Consider the following 24,854-nt stretch of genomic DNA (forward strand, 5'->3'; position numbering starts at 1 on the left):
TCAAATGTGTAAAATACCACAAACCTGCCCATAGACTGTTGATTCAACTGTCCGGTGCTCAAGAAAAATGTCACTGACTTAGTCCCTATCTCATCCCGCCCTTTTCCTCAATTTGGATCAGTTCTCAGTATGCTGGCATTTCCACTGAAGAAGGCCCAAGGGGAAAGATCAGACCCCAAGTTCTTCTTTCTATAACTTGTTGAGAACTTGGGTGAAATACTTTGTGAGTGAGAGAGCCTGGGACTTTTGCATGCAATGACATGTTTGGTTTATCTGCCCGCGTCACACTGCTGTGGCTTCCCCGTTAGGGGAAGCACTCAATCGGACATTCTCCATACTACAACAACATACACATTTATCTGACCTTTCCAAAATGTGATGTTAATTTTAAGTTTCAGAAAAATATTGAAAGCCCTTCCCCCACCAATTACTTTTTTTTTAAGTTGAAGTTCTTTTCCATTGAAAGATGAGTCCTGTATTTTTCAAATTTTTCTTAAATAATTCTGAAGAATGGATGAACATTTTTCTCTTCTCTGTTGTATAAAGAGTCATTTCTTCAGCATATCTTTATTTGTAGAAGCAATAGTTATTGAGTAAAATTAACCACATAATTCTTTCCTCTACCTAAATTCAGAATATCAGAAAAACATATGGGATTAAACTGAAAAATTCAATTCAAATATGAAGAGTATAAAATCTACCATTGGAGGGTTATGAGGATTATATAAAATTTACTCTTAACAGATACAAGACTGCCTGGTACCTAGTAGGTGTTCATTAAATGGGAAATGCTTCTGTTCCCCAACATCCCCCCACATTACATTGATTTGGACCAGCAGAGGGCGCTCACAGTGCTGTGAGATTTGATCAGCGGCATTCTGCTCCTTAAGCCAAGTGGCCCCTTTTAGTTTTTCTTATCAAATTCTAATTACTATTAAATCCATTATTTTTACTATATTAAACTATGTACTTTTCCCACACACCAAATAAGATGTGGCGATGATGCTTCTAAAAGATAACAGTGATGTTTATGAACTCAGTAGCAATAACAATAATTTTGAGTCATGAAAAGGAAAACACCCAGGTTTTAGAGATGATATGGGACGTGAGAGTACTGAACTTCCAAGACCATTTCCTCCAGCTTGTCTGGAGTCAAGATATAAAAATAAGCAAACAAGAGGCAAGATATCAAAATAAACATCAAAATTAGAAACCAGTCTCAAAGTATTTTCTTTCGGGGAAAACATGTATTTACACGCCATATTCTCAGGCTTCCTGGTCCATATCTGACAATGACTAATCATCACACTCAGTTTACGTGAGACAGGGCTGATATAACCATAGGGCTGAAAAAGCCTGCTATTTCAGTCTTCTGTTTCATTTTATTTAATAGCCCTTTTTTACTTTATAATTTTATTTATTTTACTTTATTGTATTCAGAAAGAGGTGGATGTCCCCAAGCAGAAGAGCCAAGTTTTAGGGTTGCAATTTTATAAATCTGGGTTGATCCTGAGTCATCACTAGACCTCAAAATTCTAGAAAACCAGGTCACTTATGAGCTTAATCCTAGGTTCGGGTTCTCCTCCAGGGACTTTAGGCCCAAACTTCTTCAAATTCCTACAGAAAACCTAAACAAGTTTTATTTTTATTTTTATTTTTAACTAACTATAGCAGAAAAGTGTACCACAACTGATACATTTGGTGAGCATAATTTAAAGAGGCACTGTTGTCTTACAACAACTAATATTTATTAAATGCTTCCTATGTACTACATGCAAACATATATGAACTCATTTAATTTTCATTATAGCCTTATGAGCAGATATTGTTATTATCATAATCCAAATTTTACAGATGGAGAAACTGAAACAAAGGGAGATTAAGCATCTTGCTCAAAGTGGGAAAGGAAGGATTCAAGTCCATGCTGTCAACCGCCACCCTATACTACCCTTCAATGATTGCTATTAGTACTTTTCCCTGTGAAGCAGGGAAAGAATCCAAATATTGACGTTATTAATAAACCTATACTAATTCTCTGTCTATAATAACCTACTATTATAACACTAATTTCCAATATTAGGAAATAAGGAAAGAAAATTCTCTATTTCCATGGTTTGCAATTCATCTCTTGGACTTAGGGGTTCATCTGAAAGACTATCACTAATATACGGATACCATTTTGAGTGTCTTTGAAACAAGAACAATACAAAAAAGTAAAATAGAAAACAAAAACAAAAACAAAACCTCCAGGAAAACCTGCCCTCACTCAATGGTAGGTGGTCAATATTGAATCACTGTGCTTGGTTTTGGAACTTACACGGTAGGATGGAGGAGGTCCGGAGGATGCAAGGTCTGAAGTACGTGAAAGAAATAAAAGTCAGTCAGGAACTCCATGGCATCATCCAGTAGAGGGTCAGACTGAGATGAGGAGTTAGGGATGTCAGGGGACATGTCTCTGTCCAAGGTTCAAAGGATGGGATAAGATGTTATGGAGACAACGGTTTGTAGGCAAAGTGATGTGCTCAAGAATAGTAGAAAGCTTTCACAAGAAACCAAGAATGGTATCAGGTGAGGTAGACCTAGAATGATTTCACAAATGTAGCGTATACACTGAAAGAATCTATATAGGGTGTAATGTTAAAAGGGCACCTCTAATCCATTTCACACAATATTTCCCATAAAAGATATTCAACAACTAAGTCTGCATGCTTACTCTTTCTGAACGTATTTATTGTAAATTATAGTATTTCAAATAATTTACAAGAAAAAAATTCTTCCCCCCCCCCCCAATTCTTGGGGGTTAACAGAACAGACATCAGATATCAGAACAAACACACTGCTTCACTGACCGACCACCTGTAAGTCCACTTCCATGGTCCCATTTGATGCTTCCAGCTATCTTTAAAAAAAAACAAAACCCTGTTTTTAAAGATGGTCAGTTCCAAGCTCCCTATCTTAGGAGTGCCCATTATTGTTTAGATTTCCTGGTATGAGCAGGCAGAATCTCTGGAAACCAAGGCTGGCCCAGACCTCCTGGGATGATGCTCACGTGTGCAGCAGAGGAATCACCCAAATCTGAGAAATGTATCCATCCATTTCACATTTATTGAGCTTTTACTACACTCTCGTCAAAACTGGTCAGAACTGGCTCAACTACTCAGGTATCTGCTCTTCCAGGAACCCTTCTCTCATCAACCAAACTATTTCCTCTCCCCACTGTGTCTCCATCATCACGTTTATTGCATATTCTCATAATTAATGATCTAACGTTTACCTGTCTCTCATCATTTAAACTGAATTCTTTGCGAGCTTCAAAGTCTTACTCAACTTTGTATTCCCAGTACCTAGCATAAGTAACCAATAAAATGTGTTTAATCAATGAAGGAAGAAACCAGATAAAAAAAGTTGTTGACACCTGCTACCAATATTTTCTCGCTCCTCACTTCTCAACTCTCTGTAGTCTGGCTTCACCACTAAAATTGGTCTGACTAAAAGGTTAGTCATGAACAGTTTCTCTCTATATTCAATGAAATCTCTTGAGTTCTTACCTTGCTTGACCTCTTGGCAACTTTCGATACTGCGAACCACTCATCTCTTCTCAAGATCTCTCACCTTTTGACTTCCATAATGCCATACTGACCAGATTTCCTTGCTACCTCTTTGGCTCTTCCTTCTTAGTCATTTTCTCAGGCTCCTCTTTTCTTCTCCAGTTGTTAGAAACCATGGATGAATACTGGTGTCATCTGGGGACCTTTGGAAACCCTAATGCCCTACTAAGGATTCTGCATTCAATTCCATTTTGTAGAGGGTGGGGGTGGAAGAGTGGCTTCTACACCACCAACAAGCAATCTTCTGTCACTAGCTGGGTCAATTCACTAGCTACAATTCAACTCAATTCTAACACTATCTATCCAGAGATTGCACCCAATCCCACAGGTTAAGGACTTAGTCCTACAAGAGTGCCCCTCTCCCAATACACATACACATACACATACACATACACATACACATACACATACACACACAGACACTTCAGAGGCCAATTGAAAGTCTAGGTCGTCAGCTATACTTCTGGCCACCTGGTCATCAGAGGTTCCAAATTCTCCATCCCTGGGTTTGATTGATTTGCTAGAGCACCTCACAGAATTCAGGAAGGCATTTTACTTACTAGATTACTAATTTATTATAAAAGGATATAACTCAGGAACAACCAAATGCATAGGGCAAGGCATAAGGAAAGTACTTTCTCTAAGTACTCCACTCTGTTCACTAGCCCAGAAGCTCTCCCAACCCTGTCCTTTTGGGTTTTTATGACCGCTTCCTTACACAGACATATCTGATTAAATCATTGGCCATTTGTGATTGATTCAACCTCCAACCCCACTCCACATCCTGAAGATTAGGGGGTAGGACAGAAAGTTACAACCATCCAATCATACGTTTGGCTCCACTGGCAACCAGCCCCCATCCTTAGGTAGGGTCCAAAAGCCACCTCAATAACAAAAACACCTTTGTAACTTTCTTAGAAAATTTCAAGACTTTTAGGAGCTCTGTGCCAAAAACAGGGAATAAAAGCAAATATATTATTCTTACTATAAATCACAATGTCACACCTATCTAGACCCACCTGCAAAGATTTTTATTTATTTAGGATGAGAACTGGTACTCTTAAAGCTCTGCAGGAGAATCCAAGTTTCAGCTAGAGTTGAGCAGCACTGCTCAAGCCAATTGTCAAACTGTAGGAATCCTCTGGATCTATCCTGGACCCTCTGATCTATTCAGCCTAGAGTTTCCAAGTTAAACTCATTCACTCCCATGGTTTTGATTATCATCTCTATGTCAGTTGCAGTGAACTCTGAATTGCCAGTACAGACCTCTCCTGCCCAGCAGACCCATACATCCAACTGAATACTAGATATTTACTCCTATGTCTTCTGTGGCCAACACCATCATCCATCCAACAGCCCAGGTTGGAACCTTGGGTAACACCTTTGGAAACCTCCTTTTTCATCTCTCTCATTTAATAATTACCAAGTAAGTCCTATTGAGTCTGTCTCTTAAATAACAGTAGAATATCTATTTTGCTCCATTCTTGCTGCCAGTGCCTTAATACAAGCACTTATCATAGGTAGCCTAAATTATAACAAAATCTTTCTACAACTGTCTTACTACCTTCAGCCTTGACTCATTTACTCCAAAGCATTCACTACTCTGCAACCAGAAGTATCTGTCTAAAACACAAATCTGATTAGGTCAGTCCCCAGGTTCAGTTACCAGTGGGTAATTCATACTCCTTAAAGACAGCTCACAAAGTTGTATTAAAAATAATCTCCAACCTACCATCCACTTCATACTCCACAGTCCAGTCATATGCGTATTTCTTGCACTTCAAAGATGCCATGCTCTCAAAGACTTCAGGTCTTCATACACACCGTTGGCTCTGTCTGGCACCCTTTCCCGTAAACCTCTTCCTCTAGCCAACCCCCGAGTTTTACTCAGTTCTCCAGTTGAACATCAATTGATCAGGAAGCCATCACCTTACTTTCTATTTCTAATTAGATTAGATGTTCTCACCCCACTTTCCTATAAGAACCTGAGCTAGAGAATGTAAACCCCCCTGGGGGCAAGGACCGTGTTTCTTTCTTACATCCAAATTCTAGCCCTTTTGCAGTCCTCAGTAAATGACTGAAAGAATAAACAACCCACGTGTACAATAGATTGCCATATCTGGCCCTAGAACTGTTGCTAAGGGGAGATATTCTTAATCATTAGGAATATTAGTGGGTGACCAAGTAAACTCAAGGCAAAAAGCAAAATGCATTTAGAAAACCTCACCTCTCAAATTCAATGGCAAGCATTCTTTAAAGATGAAGTTTGGGAAATTTCTGGAAATCAGGGAACTTACGTTTCTTAACATGATAGTTTATTAATGAAGCTCTCTGTCTTGATTTTCTGCATGATTAGAACCTATGTTCAGGGACAAGTTTTCAAAATGACCAGTCTGTATCAGCTTCATAAGCTACAATTTAAAGAGTTTGCAAATGAAAAAGTTATCAAGAACATTATTTGAAGTGTGAGGTTTGTTTGCCCTTCAATGTTAAGCTAATAATTCCTACAAATCAGGCAGAAGTGAGAATGAGGTAATCATTAGTTTAATGGCACAATGCTAATTAAATTCACCTCTTCCAAACAGGTTATTTAAAATGAGCCAGGAGGCTGACTAGGGTGATAAAATTCTAGAAAGAAATCTGAAGGGGAATAATGATGACTAACTTGAGATGGATCACTGTTCTTTCCAGTAAAGAAAAGAGAGGCACAAGCAAGAACTGTAAAGGTCTAGTAACTATACAGCACTTGTCTGGGAAAGAAAAGTGAAAGTCCTATTCATTTACACACAGATGCTGGGGAAGCACCTGCTACAAAGTTGGTGTTTTCTCATGCAGGGAATTTATAATTCTCTGGGGCAGTGCTGTCCAAAAGAAATTACTATATAAGCCATATGTGAAGTGTTCAATCCTATAGTAGCCACATTAATTTTTTTTAACATTTATTTATTTTTGAGCGACAGAGAGAGGCAGAGCATGAGCAGGGGAGGGGGAGAGAGAGAGAGAGATACAGAATTTGAAGCAGGCTCCAGGCTCCAAGTTGTTTGTTAGCAGAGAGCCCGATGCAGGGCTCAAACTCACTGAACTGCAGGACCATGACCTGAGCTGAAGTCGGACACTCAACCGACTGAGCCGCGCAGGGGCCCTTATGGTAGCCACATTAAAAAGTAAAATAAACAAAATTAATTTAAAAAATCTCCTTTATGGGTCGCCTGGGTGACTCAGTTAAATATCCTACTTCAGCTCAGGTCATGATCTTGTGGTTTGTGGGTTTGAGTCCCACATCAGGCTCTGTGCTGACAGCTCAGAGCCTGGAGCCTGCTTCAGATTCTGTGTCTCCCTCTCTCTCTGGCCCTCTCCCACTTGCACTCTGTCACACTCTCTCTCAGAAATAAACATTAAAAAAAAATAATAAAAATAAAAATATACCTCATTTAACACACCCAAAATATACTTATTTACATATGTAATCAATATTAAAATATTTATTTTGACATATAATTAATATCTAAAAAATTAATGTTATTTTAATTCTTTTTTTTATACTAAGTCTTTGAAATCCAATATTACAGCACCTCTCGCTGCAAACTAGCTACATTTCATGTGCTCAACAGCCACATGTGGCTACTGGCTACCATATCAGGCAGTGTAACCGTGTAACTTTAGACTTTTATTACCCAGATAAGTGTGTGTGTGTGTGTATGTATGTGTGTGTGTGTGTGTGTGTGTGTGTCTGAGTGTAGCAAGCATATAATGCTATTAGTGGTGACTCCAAAGTAATAAAAGACCTGAAATACCTTCTGAATAACCAAATAAAAACAATCTGTTTAGTATAATTTTAAAGTCATTTATGTATTTTATTATATTCTAATGCTTTGAATATTGGTAATCCATGGACAGTCTATGATTACATACAGTTCTGGAGTCATCTGTGATCACAGTTTCCTTTACAAAAGCCTCAACAGGGGTGCCTGGATGGCTCAGTCGGTTAAGCGTCTGACTTCAGCTCAGGTCATGATCTTGTGGTTTGTGGGTTCGAGCTCTGCGTCCGGCTCTGTGCTGACAGCTCAGAGCCTGGAGCCTGTTTCTGATTCTGTGTCTCCCTCTCTCTCTGCCCCTTCCCTGCTCATGCTCTGTCTCTCAAAAATAAATAAATGTAATAAAAAAAATTTTTAATAAAAAAATAAAAATAAAAATAAATAAAAAATTTAAAAAGCCTGAACAAGAAGTGCCTGGGTGGCTCAGTCAGTTAAGTGTCTGACTCTTGATTTCAGCTCAGGTCATGATCTCACGGTAGTCAAATTGAGCCCTGAATGGGGCGCCACACTGAACGTGGAGCCTGCTTGGGTCTCTCTCTCGCTCTCTCTCTCTCTCTCTCTGACCTTCCCCTACACACACTCTCTCTCAAAATAAGTAAGTAAACATTTTTTAAAAAGCCTCAGCAAAGACACAGAACATCTGAGTGGAAAAGCAACTGGACATGTGAAGTCACTATGGCCTCCTCAGACACAAAGTGTTCATGAACATATCTGGGCTCAGGCCTTCCTGATGGGGACACCACCTTCCTTTGGCTCGCAGAGGGAAGGAGGGAAAAAGTGTGAGGAGAGACACTTCTTAGGCAGGCAGGGAGGTAGAGGAAGCCTGTTTGCAAGCAGGGTGCAAAGTGCCTCTTCTACAATGAATTCACTTCACTGAAAGGCATATCTTACTCTCAACACCTTACACCCTGGACGTTTTAGACCAACGGGCATCTGCTGCTCACTTCTGATTATGGCCACAGTGAATACACCACAGTGTGTGACAACATCATCCAGGGGTGGAGGCATGTAATGGGAGGGTATTGATCTCCTCTTTCAAGGGAGGAGTCCATCTGATTCAAACTTTGATCTGAAATTCTGAAACCTAAACACCAGTCCAAGTGAATAGTATTGAAATTACTAGGAGATGGGCACCGTTTTAAGAGACCTGCCAACTTCATTTCCTTGATAGTAACTGAAGCCATTCCAAGTGAAAGAAAACACCTTACTGACACGGCAACCATAGCTCAGTATTTAATTGTAAGATTTTGTTGGTTGAGTCAACAAGAAAATATTTCTCACCATGTTTCATCTCAACTGTTACCTCTTACTTTATGCATGTAACTTTTTGCTTTGTTTATTAATTACCTATTTATTACCCTCAACCTGACTATAACAGATAACATACAGATAGAGATTTAAGTAGAAAATAGAGACTAAAAGAAATAAATTAATGCTTTTTAAATATCTGTTCTATGTCAGGTATTGAGCTAAGCATTTTCTATACATTATAGTGACCCACATTTGAGACAGGAAAACTGAGGCAATCCTCATAATCTACAGAATTAGAATACTGTGTGTGTCCATAGTTACATAATTTTTTCTTAAAGCTTCTTCACAGAAAATATTACATAGTTCACAAACCTGAAAATCCTTAAATGTCTTTCATGACCATTTTATTGTTTTCAGTGCTTCTCTGCTAGACTTCATCCCCAATCCCTTATTTTACAGCTTCAAGTGACTTGAGTTTGTTCTGAATGGAAACACGATTTCCTTATTTAAGGAACAGAAGGTATATTGTTTAAAATGTTATAGGAGAGGCAACTTCAGTCAATTCTTTTGCAAATATGCCAAGCTATTATCAAGGCTATAAGTGTTTCAACCAATGGATTGCCTGAAAATCTTGTCTTCCTTTTTGCTGTTTATCTCAATCAATATCTTTTTGTATTGACTGAAAATGTGAAAGTTAAAAATGTCATTTGGTGGGGCACCTGGGTGGCTCAGTTGGTTAAGCGTCTGACTTTGGTTCGGGTCATGATCTCACAGTTCATGAGTTCAAGCCCTGTGTCAGGTTCTGTGCTGACAGCTCAGAGCCTGGAGTTTGCTTCGGATTCTGTGTCTCCCTCTCTCTCTGCCCCTCCCCTATTCTCTCTTTCTCTCCCTCTCTATCAAAAATAAACTTTAAAAAATGTCATTTGACTTATCATTTCTAATTATTCTCCTATTCATCAATCAGGTTGATGACAATCAAACTTCCACTTTGCCTTTGTTCGTTTATCCATCCAATAAATCTTCACTTAATTCATGCTTGTTCCGTATCTACCATGGATACATTTCTCTGAGGATATTTCTATAGTCAATCTCTATGCTCCACATGCCCCCAAATTTAGGTTTTTCTTCCATTTTGATGGGCATTTTAATCTCAAATTGTGTGTAATATTATGAAGTGATCTTTCCAGTGAAACACAGACATCTAGAAATAGATTCAGTGCCCTTCCAGACAGGAAGTAGGTACTAAAAGCCAGTAGTTAGGATGCCATGGATCAGGAAACCGTGACAGGACAACAGAAATGCAACTTCTCCTTGCTGAGACTTTGTCAAGATCCTCTGGCAGACCAACTCTGTGTCCTCCAGTCGCTAATTCTTCATCCCACAACTGTCTCATACAATGAAAATTATGCTTTGCAGAATTATTCCAAATGGGTAGGTCTGTGAACGTGTTAGGCTTTCCTAGTCTGCCTTTTGGGGATGGAAGATAATTAATGAGAGGCTAGGGTTTATTCTACATGCTGTACACCACTGCTAGACTTTTATGGATGCTCTCTGAGTTATGGGCATACTCTCTTTGAATTCATTCTAAATGAGGGAAACCAGCTTCCCAGTTGGCAAAAAAGCAAGGACTACTGTAAAAAGAAAAAGGGATTAAAGATGCAGTAGCTTATCCCAATAGTCTATGGCAAAGATAAATATGAAAAAGGTACCAGTTGTAACCTTTTATTCACCATTCACAGAGAACATATCAGTACAGCAGACAACATATTGGACTCTTCATTTAATTTTGTTTGCACTGAAGACACACACAGGAAAGGAAAGGGCTTGGGCTTTGGAACCAAGCTGACTGGACTGACCTGAGATCCCATCTTTCACTCATTAGCCGAGTAACTTTAGAAAAAATACTTGCAACCCTCTGAGTCACAGAATTTTCACGTGTAAAGTAGGAACAATGCCAACCATGACCCACTGGTGCTTTGAGGGGAAAAAAAATTAAGTAACATATACATATAGCAGTGCCTAACAGTGTTTGGAACAAGATAGGTCTAAATTAATATTAGTTCCCCTTTTTTCCTCCATGTGTCTACAAAACAAATTTGTTTTTGGCTTTGACATGTGAACTTTCTCCCCTCCCCCATGAAAACACATTTGTTTTTGCCTGTTTGTTTGTTAAATGGTTTTATTTATTTTTGAGAGCGACAGAGACAGAGTGCAAGCAGGGGAGGGGCAGAGAGAGAAAGCGAGACACAAAATCCAAAGCAGGCTCCAGGCTCTGAGCTGTCAGCACAGGATCCCACCTGGGACTCGAACTCACGAACAGCGAGATCATGACCTGAGCTAGTCGGCCGCTTAACCCACTAGACACCCAGGTGCCTCAAAAAACACATTTGTTTTCAAGTTGTCGCATAACTAAGAAGAGACATTAAAAAATGACTTCAAATAGATGTATTCATTTAACATGAGCGTTTGGGGAGAGAAAAATTGACAATTATATCTTAGTCCTCATTTAAATTATATTAACAATGGAGATGCCAATTTTTCCTTGTTCTCTTCTTTTACATTTCATATTCTACATAAAACTATATCATTTTCTTTTTTAGAAAGTCCTTAAGCTAAATGTCAGGATATGGGATCAACTCCAGCTGCTTTCCCTGATCTGTCCCTTAGCCTTTTCTTTAACAAGGCTGATAGGTCAAAGATGGAAATAAAATTCTTAAGTGATGGCTTAGCTGGATCCTGTCCCTAATGTGCTGAGAGACTTATTTAAAATGGGTCTTACATGAGGAGGAGAGAGGGAGAGGTGAAGAGAATGTATCATAAGAAACTTTCTTCTCCAGAGTTTTGCCGGAGTACTGCAATCATTCTCATAAGCAAAAGGGAGAAAAATGTTGGCAGAAAGAAGGGAGTCACTTTTACACTACCAAGGTTAGAATGGTTTTGAGGGAAGGGTGAAAATCACTCACTTTAAACTAGAATAGGCAACATGGAGTTTTCCACGACTTGTGCTACCCCAGGGTCACTCGCCCCTGGTCCCAGGCCCAACTCACCCAGCTGGAGCTGTTCGCACGTCAGGTCTGGATTCTCTCCGATCTTGCATCTGTAAATCGCGCCAGGATTGACCACTGAAGCGTTGGCGAGCCAGCTGGCGGTGGGCGCCCCCACTACGAGCCTAAAGCGAGAAATGTGCACGTGCACGCAGACGTGAGCCGTGCTGCCCACTGAACTCCTGGTCTCTACACGCTTGCAGCTGGCAGCGGGGCCGATCCCCTCCCCCCTCCTCCGCCCACCGCCTCGCGCACCGAACCGCCACCCCGGACCCGCAGCTCCAGAGCCTTGCGCCAGAGCGCACCCGAGGCGTGCCACCCCGAGATCCGCTCGTTTCCCGAGCAGACCCTATGAGCTGGCCGTCGCAGCGCTCCCCTTCTGGCTCCTCCACAGGGAGGAAAGTTTGAACCCGGCAGGGAATCCCTGAGGCGCCCTTCACTCGTGGCTCCCAGGTGCCCAGAGCGCCGAGCCCCACTCCACTCACCATCGGTTCGCCCCGTGGCTGTGCAGCACCACCGAATAACCGAAAAGGGTGTTGGGGGGGCCCTGGTAGAGCAGCGCGCTCTCGGTGTCCACGTTGTAGGGGCGCCCGGTCGGGACGCCCAGGCACAGCAGCAGCAGCGGCAGCAACACCGCCTCCCGGACGGCGGCCCCTCGGGGACCCGGCCAGCACCTCGCTTCCCCAGCCATGCGCTCTCGGACGGGAACATTCAACACCAAAAGGCCGCTGTCCCAAAGTTGCGCTGGATGAGACGGTCGGCCAAGGGGAAGAGCGCCCCAAGAGAAGTGCAGCGTGTCCGGCGCCGGCGGGCGGGAGGGAAGGAGGGAGGGAGGGAGGGACAGAGGAAGGGAGGGGAAGTCGGGCCGCCGCGGGCGGAGCAATCTGAGTTGATCTGGGATGCAGCACGCCCGCCGGGCCCCACGATCCGTTTCTGCAGCCGGGAGGTGCGGGCGCTCGCGCGGTCTCGGGGCGCCCGCCGCTGGGTGGGGTCCCGGGCGTGGTGCGGAGGAACAGGACCCTGCGCCGTCTCACCCCGCGCGTGGCTGTAGGGGGCGCTAGGGGACCTCCGCTGTGTCGGACGCGCGCCCGGGCTGGGGCCTCCAAGCCCGAGGAACGCGGGATGACTTCGGGCTCCTGGGCTTTGCAAGAGTGGAGCTGGAAGGGACACGGGACTTAGCCTTTTAACCTTAGTTAAGGCCTGCTTGCGGAGCGGCATGGCCCCAACCTGCCCCGCGCGAGCACCGCTATGAGCATAGGGTCTCCGTGGCCTGCCCAGCGTGGCCCAAAAAAAGCCAGCCACAAACTCTGGCACCAGGACGGAGGCAGGGAACCGTCTGGATCCTTCGTGGATAGTTAAGGTCTGTCTCTGATTTGCAGGGGCGTAAGCAACCGCTAGAGAAATTAACAAGAGGGCCGCAACTAGAAACAAAAAGAACTCCCTGAAAGCTCCTGAGGCATATTTTGGTGACAAAGACGTTATGGCTATTCACTTCAGGACTCAGTGCCCTGCACCCTTCTATGCCCACTTCCTTCCTCCCCAAGCTTCCTCTAAAGTACCGGCTGCGTTCCTGAGGCAGACTAGTGGTGAGCTGGTCAGGGTGAATGGCACAAAGTTTATTTCGGCTGTTGCTGAGTCCAACAGGGAGGCTGGGTTAAGGAAGCAATGACTTGCCTCACTTTAACGGATATCTCCTTCTGGTTCTTGATGCTCCTACTTTCAGGTATCCATCATTGCCACCGGACACACCTGCCATCAGGGGTCTAGACCCACCCAGTATGAGGTGAAGAGACAGATACCATAAGAAGCCCCTGAAAATGCGCTGGAGACCCACAGCACTACATACCTGAAATGGGTGATGATTTTTATCCCAGTGCATTCCAGGTGTGCCTTAAGTTTCCAGAGCAACCAGAAAGAAGCCATAGATAGTTAAGCTGATATTTGCAGGAGATGCAGGTTCAGTTATTAATTATTGCTGTATGGATTTTAAAAAAGAAAGAAAAGAGGCTCATTAAAACCAAACAAATAGCACATCTTAAGTTGTAATGGCAGACACATAATTAAAATACTTGTTCGTCTTTTCAGCATATTTATTGAGCAGTCACTATGCTAAGCCCACAGGATACCACCGTGAGCAAAGCAGGACAAGCCTTCAGGAAAATTTTTAGCCAAGTGGACGATAGACAAACTTTGGATGACTAGGAAAAGTTCTGAATGCCTTGGGAACACTTTAAACGATAGTTTAAGGACAGAGGAGTGAGTTAGGCTGAGCAGTTCAAGAGGAGGGAGGAGGGATGTGCCCAGAAGGCCAGATAAAGGAACATGGAGAGGAGGCCTTGGCTGGATCATTTATCTGCCCACACACAGGTGAGTACTACAGGAAGCTGACTAGGGAAGCAGGAACACATCGTGAACATCCTAAGCCAGGTTAGGAATTTTTAACTCTGTGCTGGGGTGGATAGGAAGCTATTGAAGGATTTGTCTTGGGTTGCAGGTTTGCAACAAAAAGACTGAATACAGAAAAGCTAATTTGGGAGGCTCCCGCAGCAATGCATGTCAAGATGGCATTGCCCTAAACTAGGAAAGGGGATGGAGGAAAAAATAGACTCAAGAGATATCTGAGAGTTAGAACCCAATAGAACTTGGTGATAGTACTGTTAAATATGCATGTAAAGCTGAGAAGAAGTCAGAGTGTGTCCGTTTGGGATCTGAGTATGTGGTGCTAATTCATAGAGAAAAAACACAGTGCGGGAATGAAGTTATGCATGTGTGTGTGCACAGGTGAACATGTATGACTGGCAGGTGTTGCTGAACTAAGTTTTAGACAGGTGGAGTTTGAGATGTTTGTGGAATGTTAGGATGTTCTAGCCATATCCAATCCAATTATTTTTACTCTTTGGCCAACAGACAAAACGAGAGGAACAGTAACCCTCTCTCATTATTTGCAACAAAGTAAAAGGGGGAAAAAAAAGCTGTGTTAAATCTATTGTAAAAATGAAATGAAATGGCTTCCAGAAAAGTAGTAGCTATGAGGCCCATGGTGAAGGGTCCCACTCTGTTTTTCCACTCAGGGTATATTTCTTTCTGGGTAGATCTATGTGCTGATTTCAACCCAGTCTACAACTAGCTCAGGTTGTCATCATTCTGAAATCAGCGGTCCCTCTGGTTTGCAGCCACAACATTTTCAGTTGAGGCTTGAGAAGCAGATATATCAAAAGCATTCCCACACCCTCCAGACTCCAACCACGCCACTGACCTCAACACCTACCTCTTTCTTTCCCTCCTTTACCAAACTCTTATGCAATGAAATCCACTCAACATAATTTTTTTCATCACATAATTAAGAAGGGTAGCAGTCAATAGGGCACTTAATAAGGCAAGAACTTATTTCTGTGATTATGGTTATAATTTCACCACCTTTCCAGAAAAACCACCCATAACTACTTCACACCCTATGTTAGTTAGCCCTGAGTTTCCTTCCTCCAAGGCTTATAGAACAGTTCACTGTTCTTAAGTCAGTAGAAATAAAGGGTGTTTGTTTCATATTGCTTTGCAAAAGCCTGAAGACACTGCTATGTCTCTAATCAATGCTTTTGTAGGCAAGTGTGAGAATCATGTGGGGGGAGGAGCACGGGTGGGGAGAAGAGGAGGACTTTTCAAAATGACTTATGCCTACATTTCACCTTCAACTAAACTTAAATGTGCACTCATTCAGTTAATATGTATCATTTGGTCAATAGATTTCAAGTGCCTACTGTGTGCCAGGAGCCTCAGCAAGGACTCAAAAGATGAAATAGCAGGTGATCTCTATCCTTGGTAAGAAGTCCTCCCCAGTAGAGAGGACTCTAATAAAGGCTCACCAGCTTCTCAGAATAAACATTCCTCTTTCTTCAAAACCTCTCTTCTTGGAATACTACCTTTTTGAGATTTTTTTTCCCCTTTTCTATCCAGCCACTATGAGTGTCCTTTGCTGGCTCTTTTCTCTACACCACACGTGTTGTAAAGCCCCGGGGCTCCATTCTTAGCCCTCTTTCCTACTCTTTCTCCTCTTTAGGAGATCTAACCCATTTCCTGCGTCTTTCAGTACCAGCTACGTAATATTATTAAATACCACCATGAATCCCCAATTCATGTATGTCTCCACGTTTCTCTTGAGAGCTCCAGGTTCATAGGTTTTATGAACATATGTTTAGTGCCTCTCTACTTGGATGTCCAGCGGCCATTGTGAACATAACATATCTAACCCTGAGTTCCGTTCCTCATTCAAGACTAAACTTTTCCTCCACCCAGTGTCTTCCTTTCGAACAAATAGCACTCCATCTGCCCACTTGTTCAGACCAGAAGTTTGGCAAATAATCCTTGATTTCTTCTTCTCTCTATTCCCCACATCTACTCCATCAATCGTCAAGGTCTATCAATTCAACCTTCAGAATGTATCTCAAGTTCATCCGTTTATTGTCTTCTGCCCTGCTGGTATCCTCTTCCAAGTGCAGAAACCTCATCTGGGCTTCTCACCTGGTTTCCCTACTCATCTCTCTCCACACTATCAATTTTCGACAAAGAAGCTAAAGTGAACTTTTAAATTCTATCAAATCATGCATGCTACTCCCTAGCTTAAGTCCTTTAAATAATTTCCCACTGCTTTTCCAGTACAGACTCCACGGGGCTGACACGGACCCTAGGACTTTGCAAAATTGCCATTGGCCACTTGCCCCACGTCACTTTCTTTAGCTACACAGGCCTTTGTTAATTTCCTAAATGCATCACAGTGTTTTCACCCGAGGGGCTTTTGTTCATATTGCTCCCTCTGCCGGGACACACAACCTCTGACTTCTCACACGATTCTTTTCTGTCTTCAGTCTCAACCTAAAGGCCTCCTCACGGAGGATTTCCTTGCCTATCCATTTAACATAGGCCACCATATCGTTCTTTCACAGACAATGCTCTCTATTCTCTTCAGAGCTCTTTAACTCATAATCGTACACGTATTTACTTCATTTTGTCTTTCCTTGTAGAATATGAGCAGAGAACACTTGTGTTGTGTTGTTGCAGTTGTTCACCACTAAATCTCCAGCACCTGACATTCTGGCTGGCACAGAGCAGGTGCTCCATAGTAGTTTTTGAACGTCCCTGGCATGATTTGGACTTTTTACATTATTAATGCCATAAGCAGAGAGAAACCTGGATGTTTATGAGCTTATTGTTATGCATTATTACACGCAAAGCAATGTATGAAGTCTCTTGGCAGATGCAAAGACATATAAAGATAGGTCTTACTCTCAAGCAGCTTGTAATTTTCAAGGAGACAGATGACATGCCTCACAGAACCAGACAATACGGTCAAATATGAATGTCATCTACACTGGGGAGAAGGGACAGTTGGTTGCTAACAAATGGTGTAGGCATAAAGGGCAGTCTCAAGACCCAGATTTAGGTAAATATAGGGCAGGGAAAATGAAAGAATTGGTATGATACATTGGGTAAAAACTTGACATGAATTGCCAAGTACAGGTAATATAAGGAGAAATAAGGTAGCAGGGGCATTTTTAGGGCAGGTGACCGAAACAATGGTGATACTGAAAATAACAATAGAAAAAGCAACAGAGGAAAGAGTGGGAATGGAGAGAAAAGAGGGAATGTGTTTGGATAATGCTGGGTGAGTTTTAGAGATGAGCCTGAGAAGGTGGAATAATTATAGATATGTCTAGCAAGTGTTATTTTTTTCTTTTTTCTTTTTCTTTTTTTTTTAAATTTTTTAATATTTCTTTATTTTTGAGACAGGGAGAGAGACAGAGCGTGAGTGGGGGAGGGGCAGAGAGAAGGAGATATAGAATCTGAAGCAGGCTCCAGGTTCTGAGCTGTCAGCACAGAGCCAGACACGTGACTCAAACTCATGAACTGTGAGATCATGACCTGAGCTAAAGTTGGATACTTAACCAACCGAGCCCCCAGGTACCCCATACTTTTTCTTTTTAAAAAAAATTTTTTTAAGTTTATTTATTTTGAAAGAGACAGAGACAGCAAGTGGGGGAGGAGCAGAGAGACAGAGGGAGAGAGAGGGAATTCCAAGCAGGCTCCATGCTGCCAATGCAGAGCCCGATGTGGGGCTCGAACTCAGGAAACCATGAGATGACATGAGCCAAAGCCAAGAGTCAGACACTTAGCCGACTGAGCCACCCAGGTGCCCCAGTTTTATTTTTTCTTTACTTTTCAAAATAATTGAAGTAGGGGAACCTGGGTGGCTCAGTTGGTTAAGTGTCTGACTCTTGATTTTGGCTCAGGTCATGATCCCAGGGTTGTGGAATGGAACCCCACGTCAGGCTCTGTACTTAAAATGGAGCCTGCTTAAGATTCTGTCTCTCCTTCTCTCTGCCCCTCCCCCACTCATGCCCGTGCTCTCTCTCTCTCTCTCAAAAAAATAAATAAATAAAAAATTAAAATTACTGAAGTATGCAATATGTAAAACATTTAGTGATGCATAAAGAAAATGTTTACAATCTCTCCCTGCTTCCTTTTAATCCACCCTTCTGAGGCACCTCCTTCCCTTCCTTCAATAACTTGACTGCACTCAAGTGCTTGTCCCAAGGTCTGCTCTTGGGGCATTCAAACTAAGATAATACAAGGGCTTCTTTGTTGTTTTGTCTTTACAGTAATAAAGTTCTCAACAACAAACAGGAAGCTCCAATTCTTTTATCCTGAAAGGTACTATTAGATCAGATTTCCTGATTCTTGAATGTGAATATCAATGGCACATTTGCTTTTAAAGAAACATGAACCAATGCATCTTCTCAGTCATCAGGGGTGAGAAACCTGCTGTGAAACTGTGTGGAACACACACTAGAATTCCTCCCTGGGAAAATGAGTCTGTAGCATTTATCCCAGGACTCATGCTCTACTGGTGAAAGTTTGACCTCCCCATACCTACAGATTGCACACTGCAATTTGCAGGCAAGCACACTCCCAGGTGCTGGAGAAGTCCTCAGGCAGAGAGGAGAGGCACGGGCTCCCTGGGAAGCTGCCAGTGTGCTGAAACTGTCTACCCAGCAGGAGGGGAGCTCAGGTAACCCCAGGTACTGGTCATTGAAGGTGTCTGTTACAACTGCCAATCGAAACTTTGGATGGTTTACTAGTGTTGCTCAAACCTGGTTTTTTATCCCTCAAGTTTTCTCTGGTTGGTTGGGGAAAATGAGTAAAGCACTTAATACAGTGCTTAGCACATAATGAATACAGAATAAATAACAGCACTACTCTTTCATCCTTCTTTGCTTATCATCATCATCATCATTAGTGACATAATTTATATAGAAATAAAGTACCTATAGAAAGAAACAATGTATGGAAATCTGAGCTCAGGGCTACTGACTCATGTGAAAGCTTGTCTATGTTAATAAGAGGCATTTTCTGTCTGTAATTGCTTATATTTATTTACTCACTCAACAAACACTTAATGAACACTCATTATGCGTGGTTGAGACACACTGTGCATAACATGGTATAAAAATTTGGGATCCTTGTCCTTTTTTACATGTGCATTCTAAAAGGCAATAGGCAATAAATGATAATAAATATTTCCTCTTTTTAGTTTTGTGACTTTTCAACACATTGACATACATACGTAGATGACATTTTTTCTACAGCATAACTATGAATAAATACATCATTGCCCTGCTCAGGGACTCCTAATGGTTCCTTCCCCAACTCAACCCAACTAAATTAGAATTTCTTACCTGGGGTTTAATACTGTCCATGCCTGGCTTCAAACTAACTTCCTTTTTACCTACCCCAAACATAGCCTATTTCTCCTTCCTTCTGGAAATGTTCCCTTTAGTTTGGGAAATCAACAGATGAAGAAATAACTACTTAAAGCAGTAGGTACCAAATGCCATACAAAATAGTATTTATAATGGAGAGATTCAACCGACAGAGGGACTTCTGGCTGGGGTGTTTGGGGCAATTTTTCTGGAGTAGAAGGGCAATTTTGTGAAATTTTCTTTTTACAGTCTTTTCAAAACTCCTGAAACTACTGATACTTTATAACTTCTTAAACCAAGTCTATTTCATGCTTCAGTTCAGAAAAAGAAACAATTGCTCCTGTTGTTACAGCATATAGAGGACCTGGTATAAAACCATTTTCCCCTCAGAGCACTTAGTTATTATGTGACAACATTTTATCTCATAAGTAATCTGACCTGGAAGATTGGATTTGTGCACTGGAATGATTTAACAACTGGTCCACGCAGGGATCTCAGAGGTTCACATGACACACAGATAGTTCACAATCTCTTCTATTATCAGAGGGTAGAGTCATTGCAAAAGTGCTACACAACATGTCTTGTCTGAATACTCTCATACGAAGACCTCATCGGGAAAAACAGTGTTCCTCGGCATTCTGGAAAGGGAAATGGTGAATAAGCAGTGTAAAATTGGTTAATCGTGGGTGAAGTTATATCACACAACAACCATTTATGTACCTGTGTTCCAATCACTTTGAAGACACGAAAGAAGTTAAAGATATGTTGGTATTCTTGAATTTCTGGCAACCTAATTAGACAACACACACTAACTTGAAACCAGAAAACAATTTCAAAGCAACAAACGAAATGCATTGTGAATATGGCACAAATTATATAATGTAATAGTGATGTATTCAAAGTAGCTAAATGTAACAAAAAAACAAAGTAGCTAAATGTTTTGAAGGAGGACTAAAGGAAAAACAAATCTAGTTTAATCTTCCATTTATCTAACTTTCCTTCTTTTCTTCTTTTTAAACCAGACCACTTTGGGAGAACATAAAAGATTATGCTTTGTAGACCAGATTAAAGATAAGAGAACAGCAGAGACTAAAATATCATTGGTAAATGGGAGGAATGTAAATAGTGGAAAGGGGCTATACCACTTTGTAAGGATAAGAGTGAGAAATAAGAAAAATAATGTATCAAAGTTTCCTGAATTGTTTAAAATCATACAGAAACTTCAGAATTATTTCTGATTTGGATTAGCAAAGTGTAATGAATTATGCTACAGGAACTAATTTTAGCCCTATCTCATGTCTGTGTGTTGGAAAACCAGCAGACAGACTGGATGTTCTATTTTTGGTGCACACTGAAAATCAGCTTGGTTTATAACAGTTGCACACTATATTGACCCAGTAAAGTAAGTTTCCTTTGTTTAAAGAAACTAGAAGGGGCGCCTGGGTGGCGCAGTCGGTTGAGCGTCCGACTTCAGCCAGGTCACGATCTCGCGGCCCGTGAGTTCGAGCCCCGCGTCAGGCTCTGGGCTAATGGCTCGGAGCCTGGAGCCTGTTTCCGATTCTGTGTCTCCCTCTCTCTCTGCCCCTCCCCCGTTCATGCTCTGTCTCTCTCTGTCCCAAAAATAAATAAAAAACGTTGAAAAAAAAAAAAAAAAAAAAGAAACTAGAAAAACCATCTCGGTTTTAAAGCCACATGTTGTTCATAAGGAACTCATTAGATAGTGGGTACATGTGAAAAAGAATCCATTTCAGACCCATCTTTTTATTGTTGTCCAAAGGACGGTAATACTAATTCAACATAATAATAATAATATAAACATTTTCTTTGTGGACTGTAGAGATATTTCTTACTATTTTCATGCTTCACATAGGAATAGGCGGGCTTGTTTTGTTTTATTTATTTTGAGAGAGAGAGAAAGCATGACTGGGAGAAGGGCAGAGAAAGAAAGGGAGAGAGAGAATCCCAAGCAGACTCCATGCTGACAGCATGGATGCTTAACTGCTAAGCCACCCAGGCACCCCAGAATAGACAGGCTTTTTTTTCTTTTTTTTTTTTCTCTTCTTATTTTTTTAAAAAAAATGTTTATTCATTTATTTTGAGAGAGAGAGGGAGCGAGAATCCCAAGTAGGTTCCATGCTGTCAGTGCAGAGTCTAACACAGGGCTGGATCTCATAGACCATGAGATCATGACCTGAGCTGAAAACAAGAGTTGGACACTTAACCAGTGAGCCACCCAGGTGTCCTGGAAGGCTTTTTTAAAACTGGTTTTAGACCATGCAGTGATTTGGGAAACCCGAAGTCTAATAATGAAGTGGTCTTTATATTTTTTTATAGCTTCTTTGTTATTAAAATGAAAGGTTTCATTCCAATTGTCATTAGTGTTATTTCCGTTTCCAAAATGTTACTGTTTTTAGTTACCATACACAGCTGGAGAACTTTGTTCTTTCAGAACCTGCAATAGGAATCAGGAAATGACATAGACAGACAGGCAGGTGTAGGGTGTTCAATTCAGCTGATAACTATTGAAGAAGGTGAGATGATGCAAGCAAGAAGAAAAATATGAATATTGAATAAATGTCAACATTTATGTATCCACATATCAAAATCTATAATTGGCTGGGTATCTATCAATCAATCATCTATCTATCTTTTCTTTATCATATGCTGGCTTAGTTAAATATGTGCAAAATAGAAATGTTTAACTTTTCTTTCCAGAGTCGGGTAACACTCTTTTCTAGCTGTGATACTTTGATAAGAAATATGTATTTTGCTCTTTTTTTTAAACATTTTATTTATTTATTTATTTATTTATTTATTTATTTATTTATGTTTTGAGAGAGAGAGAGAGAACAAACAGGCAAGAGGGGAAGAGACAAAGGGAGAATCTTTTTTTTTTTTTAAGTTTATTTATTTATTTATTTATTTTGAGAGAGAAAGCGTGACTGGGGAGGGGCAGAGAGAGATGAAGAGAGAGAATCCCAAGCAGGTTCCACACTGTCAGCTCAGAGCCCATGTGGGGCTCAAATCCACAAAGCATGAGATCATGACCTGAGCTGAAATCAAGTCATACGCTCAACTGACGGAGCTACCCAGGTGCCCTTATAGTTTGCTCTTTGTCCCTAGCTCCAAGCCAGGGCTCCTAAAATCTCATAATTTCATAAGTGATAAAGATGAAAGAACCATCTTGATTATAGTATTTGGGTTTTGTTTCCAGCTCCTTGAGTAGCTGTGTAAGGATGAAGTTGACTTTTAGAAAGCCTCTGAAAACAAGGGCTGGCTACCAGATGAACCAACCATGTGACTTGAGAGTTGGAACTTTCAGCCCCATCCCCCCAACCTTCAAGAAGAGAGCAGGGAGGCTAGAAATCAGGTTCCAGCACTAAGGACTAATGATTTAATCAGCTGTGTCTATATGTTGAAATGTCATAAAAATTCTAAATGTTGGGGTGTGGAGAGCTTCTGGGTTGGTGAGCACTGAGGTGCTGGGAGGGTGGTGTGCTCAGAGAGGACACAGAAGCTCTGCATGTCCCCCTACCCCTGTACCTTGCCCTATGCATCTCTTACCTGAGTTGTATCCTTTGTGATAAACCAGTAAAGATAGTGTTTCTCTGGGTTTTGCAAACCAAGCTAGCTAATCATTGAACCTAAGGACAGGGTCACAGGGAAGCCTGAGTTTTAACCAGACAGTCAGAAATAGGGGGGGCTCAGGCTTTTGACTGGCACCTTTTTGGTCGGACGGAGCCCTTAACCTGTAGGGTCTAAACTAACTCTGGGTGTCAGTGTCAAAATTTGAATTAAATCTTAGGATACCCTGATAGTGTCTGCAGAGAATTGGAGAATTACCTGGTATGGAAAACCCACACATTTGGTGTTAGAAGTGATTAATGTAAAGAAAAGAAATAGGTTTTTCCTTTACTAGTGTTTCACAATTGCCTTCCCCAAGACTCATTTCCCTTTGTACTCTTCTAGATGTGGTCTTCTGATAAATGATAAAAAAAAATTGTACGTGTATGGATCTTTACAATTTACAAAGTACTTTTTCCAAGCTGCACTAAGGTAGCTGTGAAATAATTATCAGTAAAGCCTGAGATCCCAGGGGTATTGTATAGGTGCAAAGGGAAACAATACAAAATGCATCATAGTAGCCAAAGCTACACTTTTACATTAAAAAACATATGTATAGGGACATAATTTTCATCTCAGGCTTAATCTGGAAGTTACTCTTCTCATGAATAGATGAGCAACTAAGAGTAGCACTGTCAACTCAGAGACATCTAGACAGGTCACAAACACTTAGATCTCTGGGACACAGAGAACTGCAGAGTCAGAATATTTCTGGAGCAGTGCAGACCAAATTAAAGACCATTTTGTAGTATAATTGGAGAACACTGTAACCTCTATTAATGGAGATCGAGCTTTGAGGAACTGTATGTAAAAAAAACTGAGAAGCCTCTATACTTAGGATTAACTGACCTAATAGAAGGAGGTGCCACCCCAGGTCTTATTAATGTGATGCCATCACAAACTGGGGCATAGAGGTCAAGAATGGGTAGGAACCAGGTCAAGAGAATAGATAAGAGATAGCACTGACCCCATGCTAATAACCATTTTTGTTTGTGTTTTCCCCTCTAGCCACAACAAAGTAAAGATTACTACCAATGCTTCAGAGAGGAGAGATTGAAATTTTAGTATCAGAAGTCTGCAACCTAGGGGTGCCTGGGTGGCTCAGTCAGTTAAGTGTCCGACTTCGGCTCAGGTCATGATCTCGCGGTCTGTGAGTTCGAGCCCCTTGTCAAGCTCTGTGCTGACAGCTCGGAGCCTGGAGCCTGCTTCGGATTCTGTGTCTCCAGCTCTCTCTGCCCCTCCCCCACTCATGCTCTGTCTCTCTCTGTGAAAAATAAAATAAACATTAAAAAAAAAAAGAATTCTGCAACCTAGCTGATATTTTTTAAAGTTAATAGTATTATATATAGTTCACTTTCCTCTGTGAGTTTAGTTAATCCTAGTTGATCTCTTATTCTTAGTACAGAGTGCTGAGATACCAGTTTTGATAACATGTAGAAATCTGACCTAGAAGCATCTCAACTAAAAGTTGCAGTCAATACTCTGCTACCAAGAATACTTAACCAGTTAAGCAGGAGGTAATGCTGTCTTACCAAGTCTTACTCTTGGTTCCTTAAGTAAACTCTCTATTATAGGTTTAATGTTCTACTTTATTGACCCTTAGAAGAAAATATTGAGTGAGGAAGAACAATTTCTTTCATTTTAGAGATGAGGCAATGGCTTCCAAAGTGTTAACTGGCTGGCTCAAGGCTTGCGACTACATTCCTGACCCCTTCACACTCCCTTATAAGGACACTAGATTGGCCTATCTAGAGCCATCTG

General features: G+C 41.3%; 1 protein-coding gene across 1 annotated transcript in view; it reads right to left on the minus strand.

Moving 5' to 3' along the window:
• The window catches only part of ITGA4 (integrin subunit alpha 4), a 92,758-nt gene extending 80,233 nt beyond the window's left edge, over positions 1–12,525 (minus strand). The window contains exons 1-2 of the mRNA XM_019461119.2: positions 12,204–12,525; positions 11,722–11,843 (exon numbers count right to left, since the gene is read on the minus strand). Of these exons, the coding sequence (XP_019316664.1) occupies positions 11,722–11,843; positions 12,204–12,409 (328 nt within the window). The 5' untranslated portion in view covers positions 12,410–12,525. The remainder of the gene's footprint in view (positions 1–11,721; positions 11,844–12,203) is intronic.
• Positions 12,526–24,854: the final 12,329 nt, after the last annotated feature.

The sequence above is a fragment of the Panthera pardus genome, unplaced genomic scaffold (genome assembly GCF_024362965.1).
Source record: "Panthera pardus isolate Hobbes unplaced genomic scaffold, ASM2436296v1 HiC_scaffold_10, whole genome shotgun sequence".
In the NCBI taxonomy this organism is placed as follows: domain Eukaryota; kingdom Metazoa; phylum Chordata; class Mammalia; order Carnivora; family Felidae; genus Panthera; species Panthera pardus.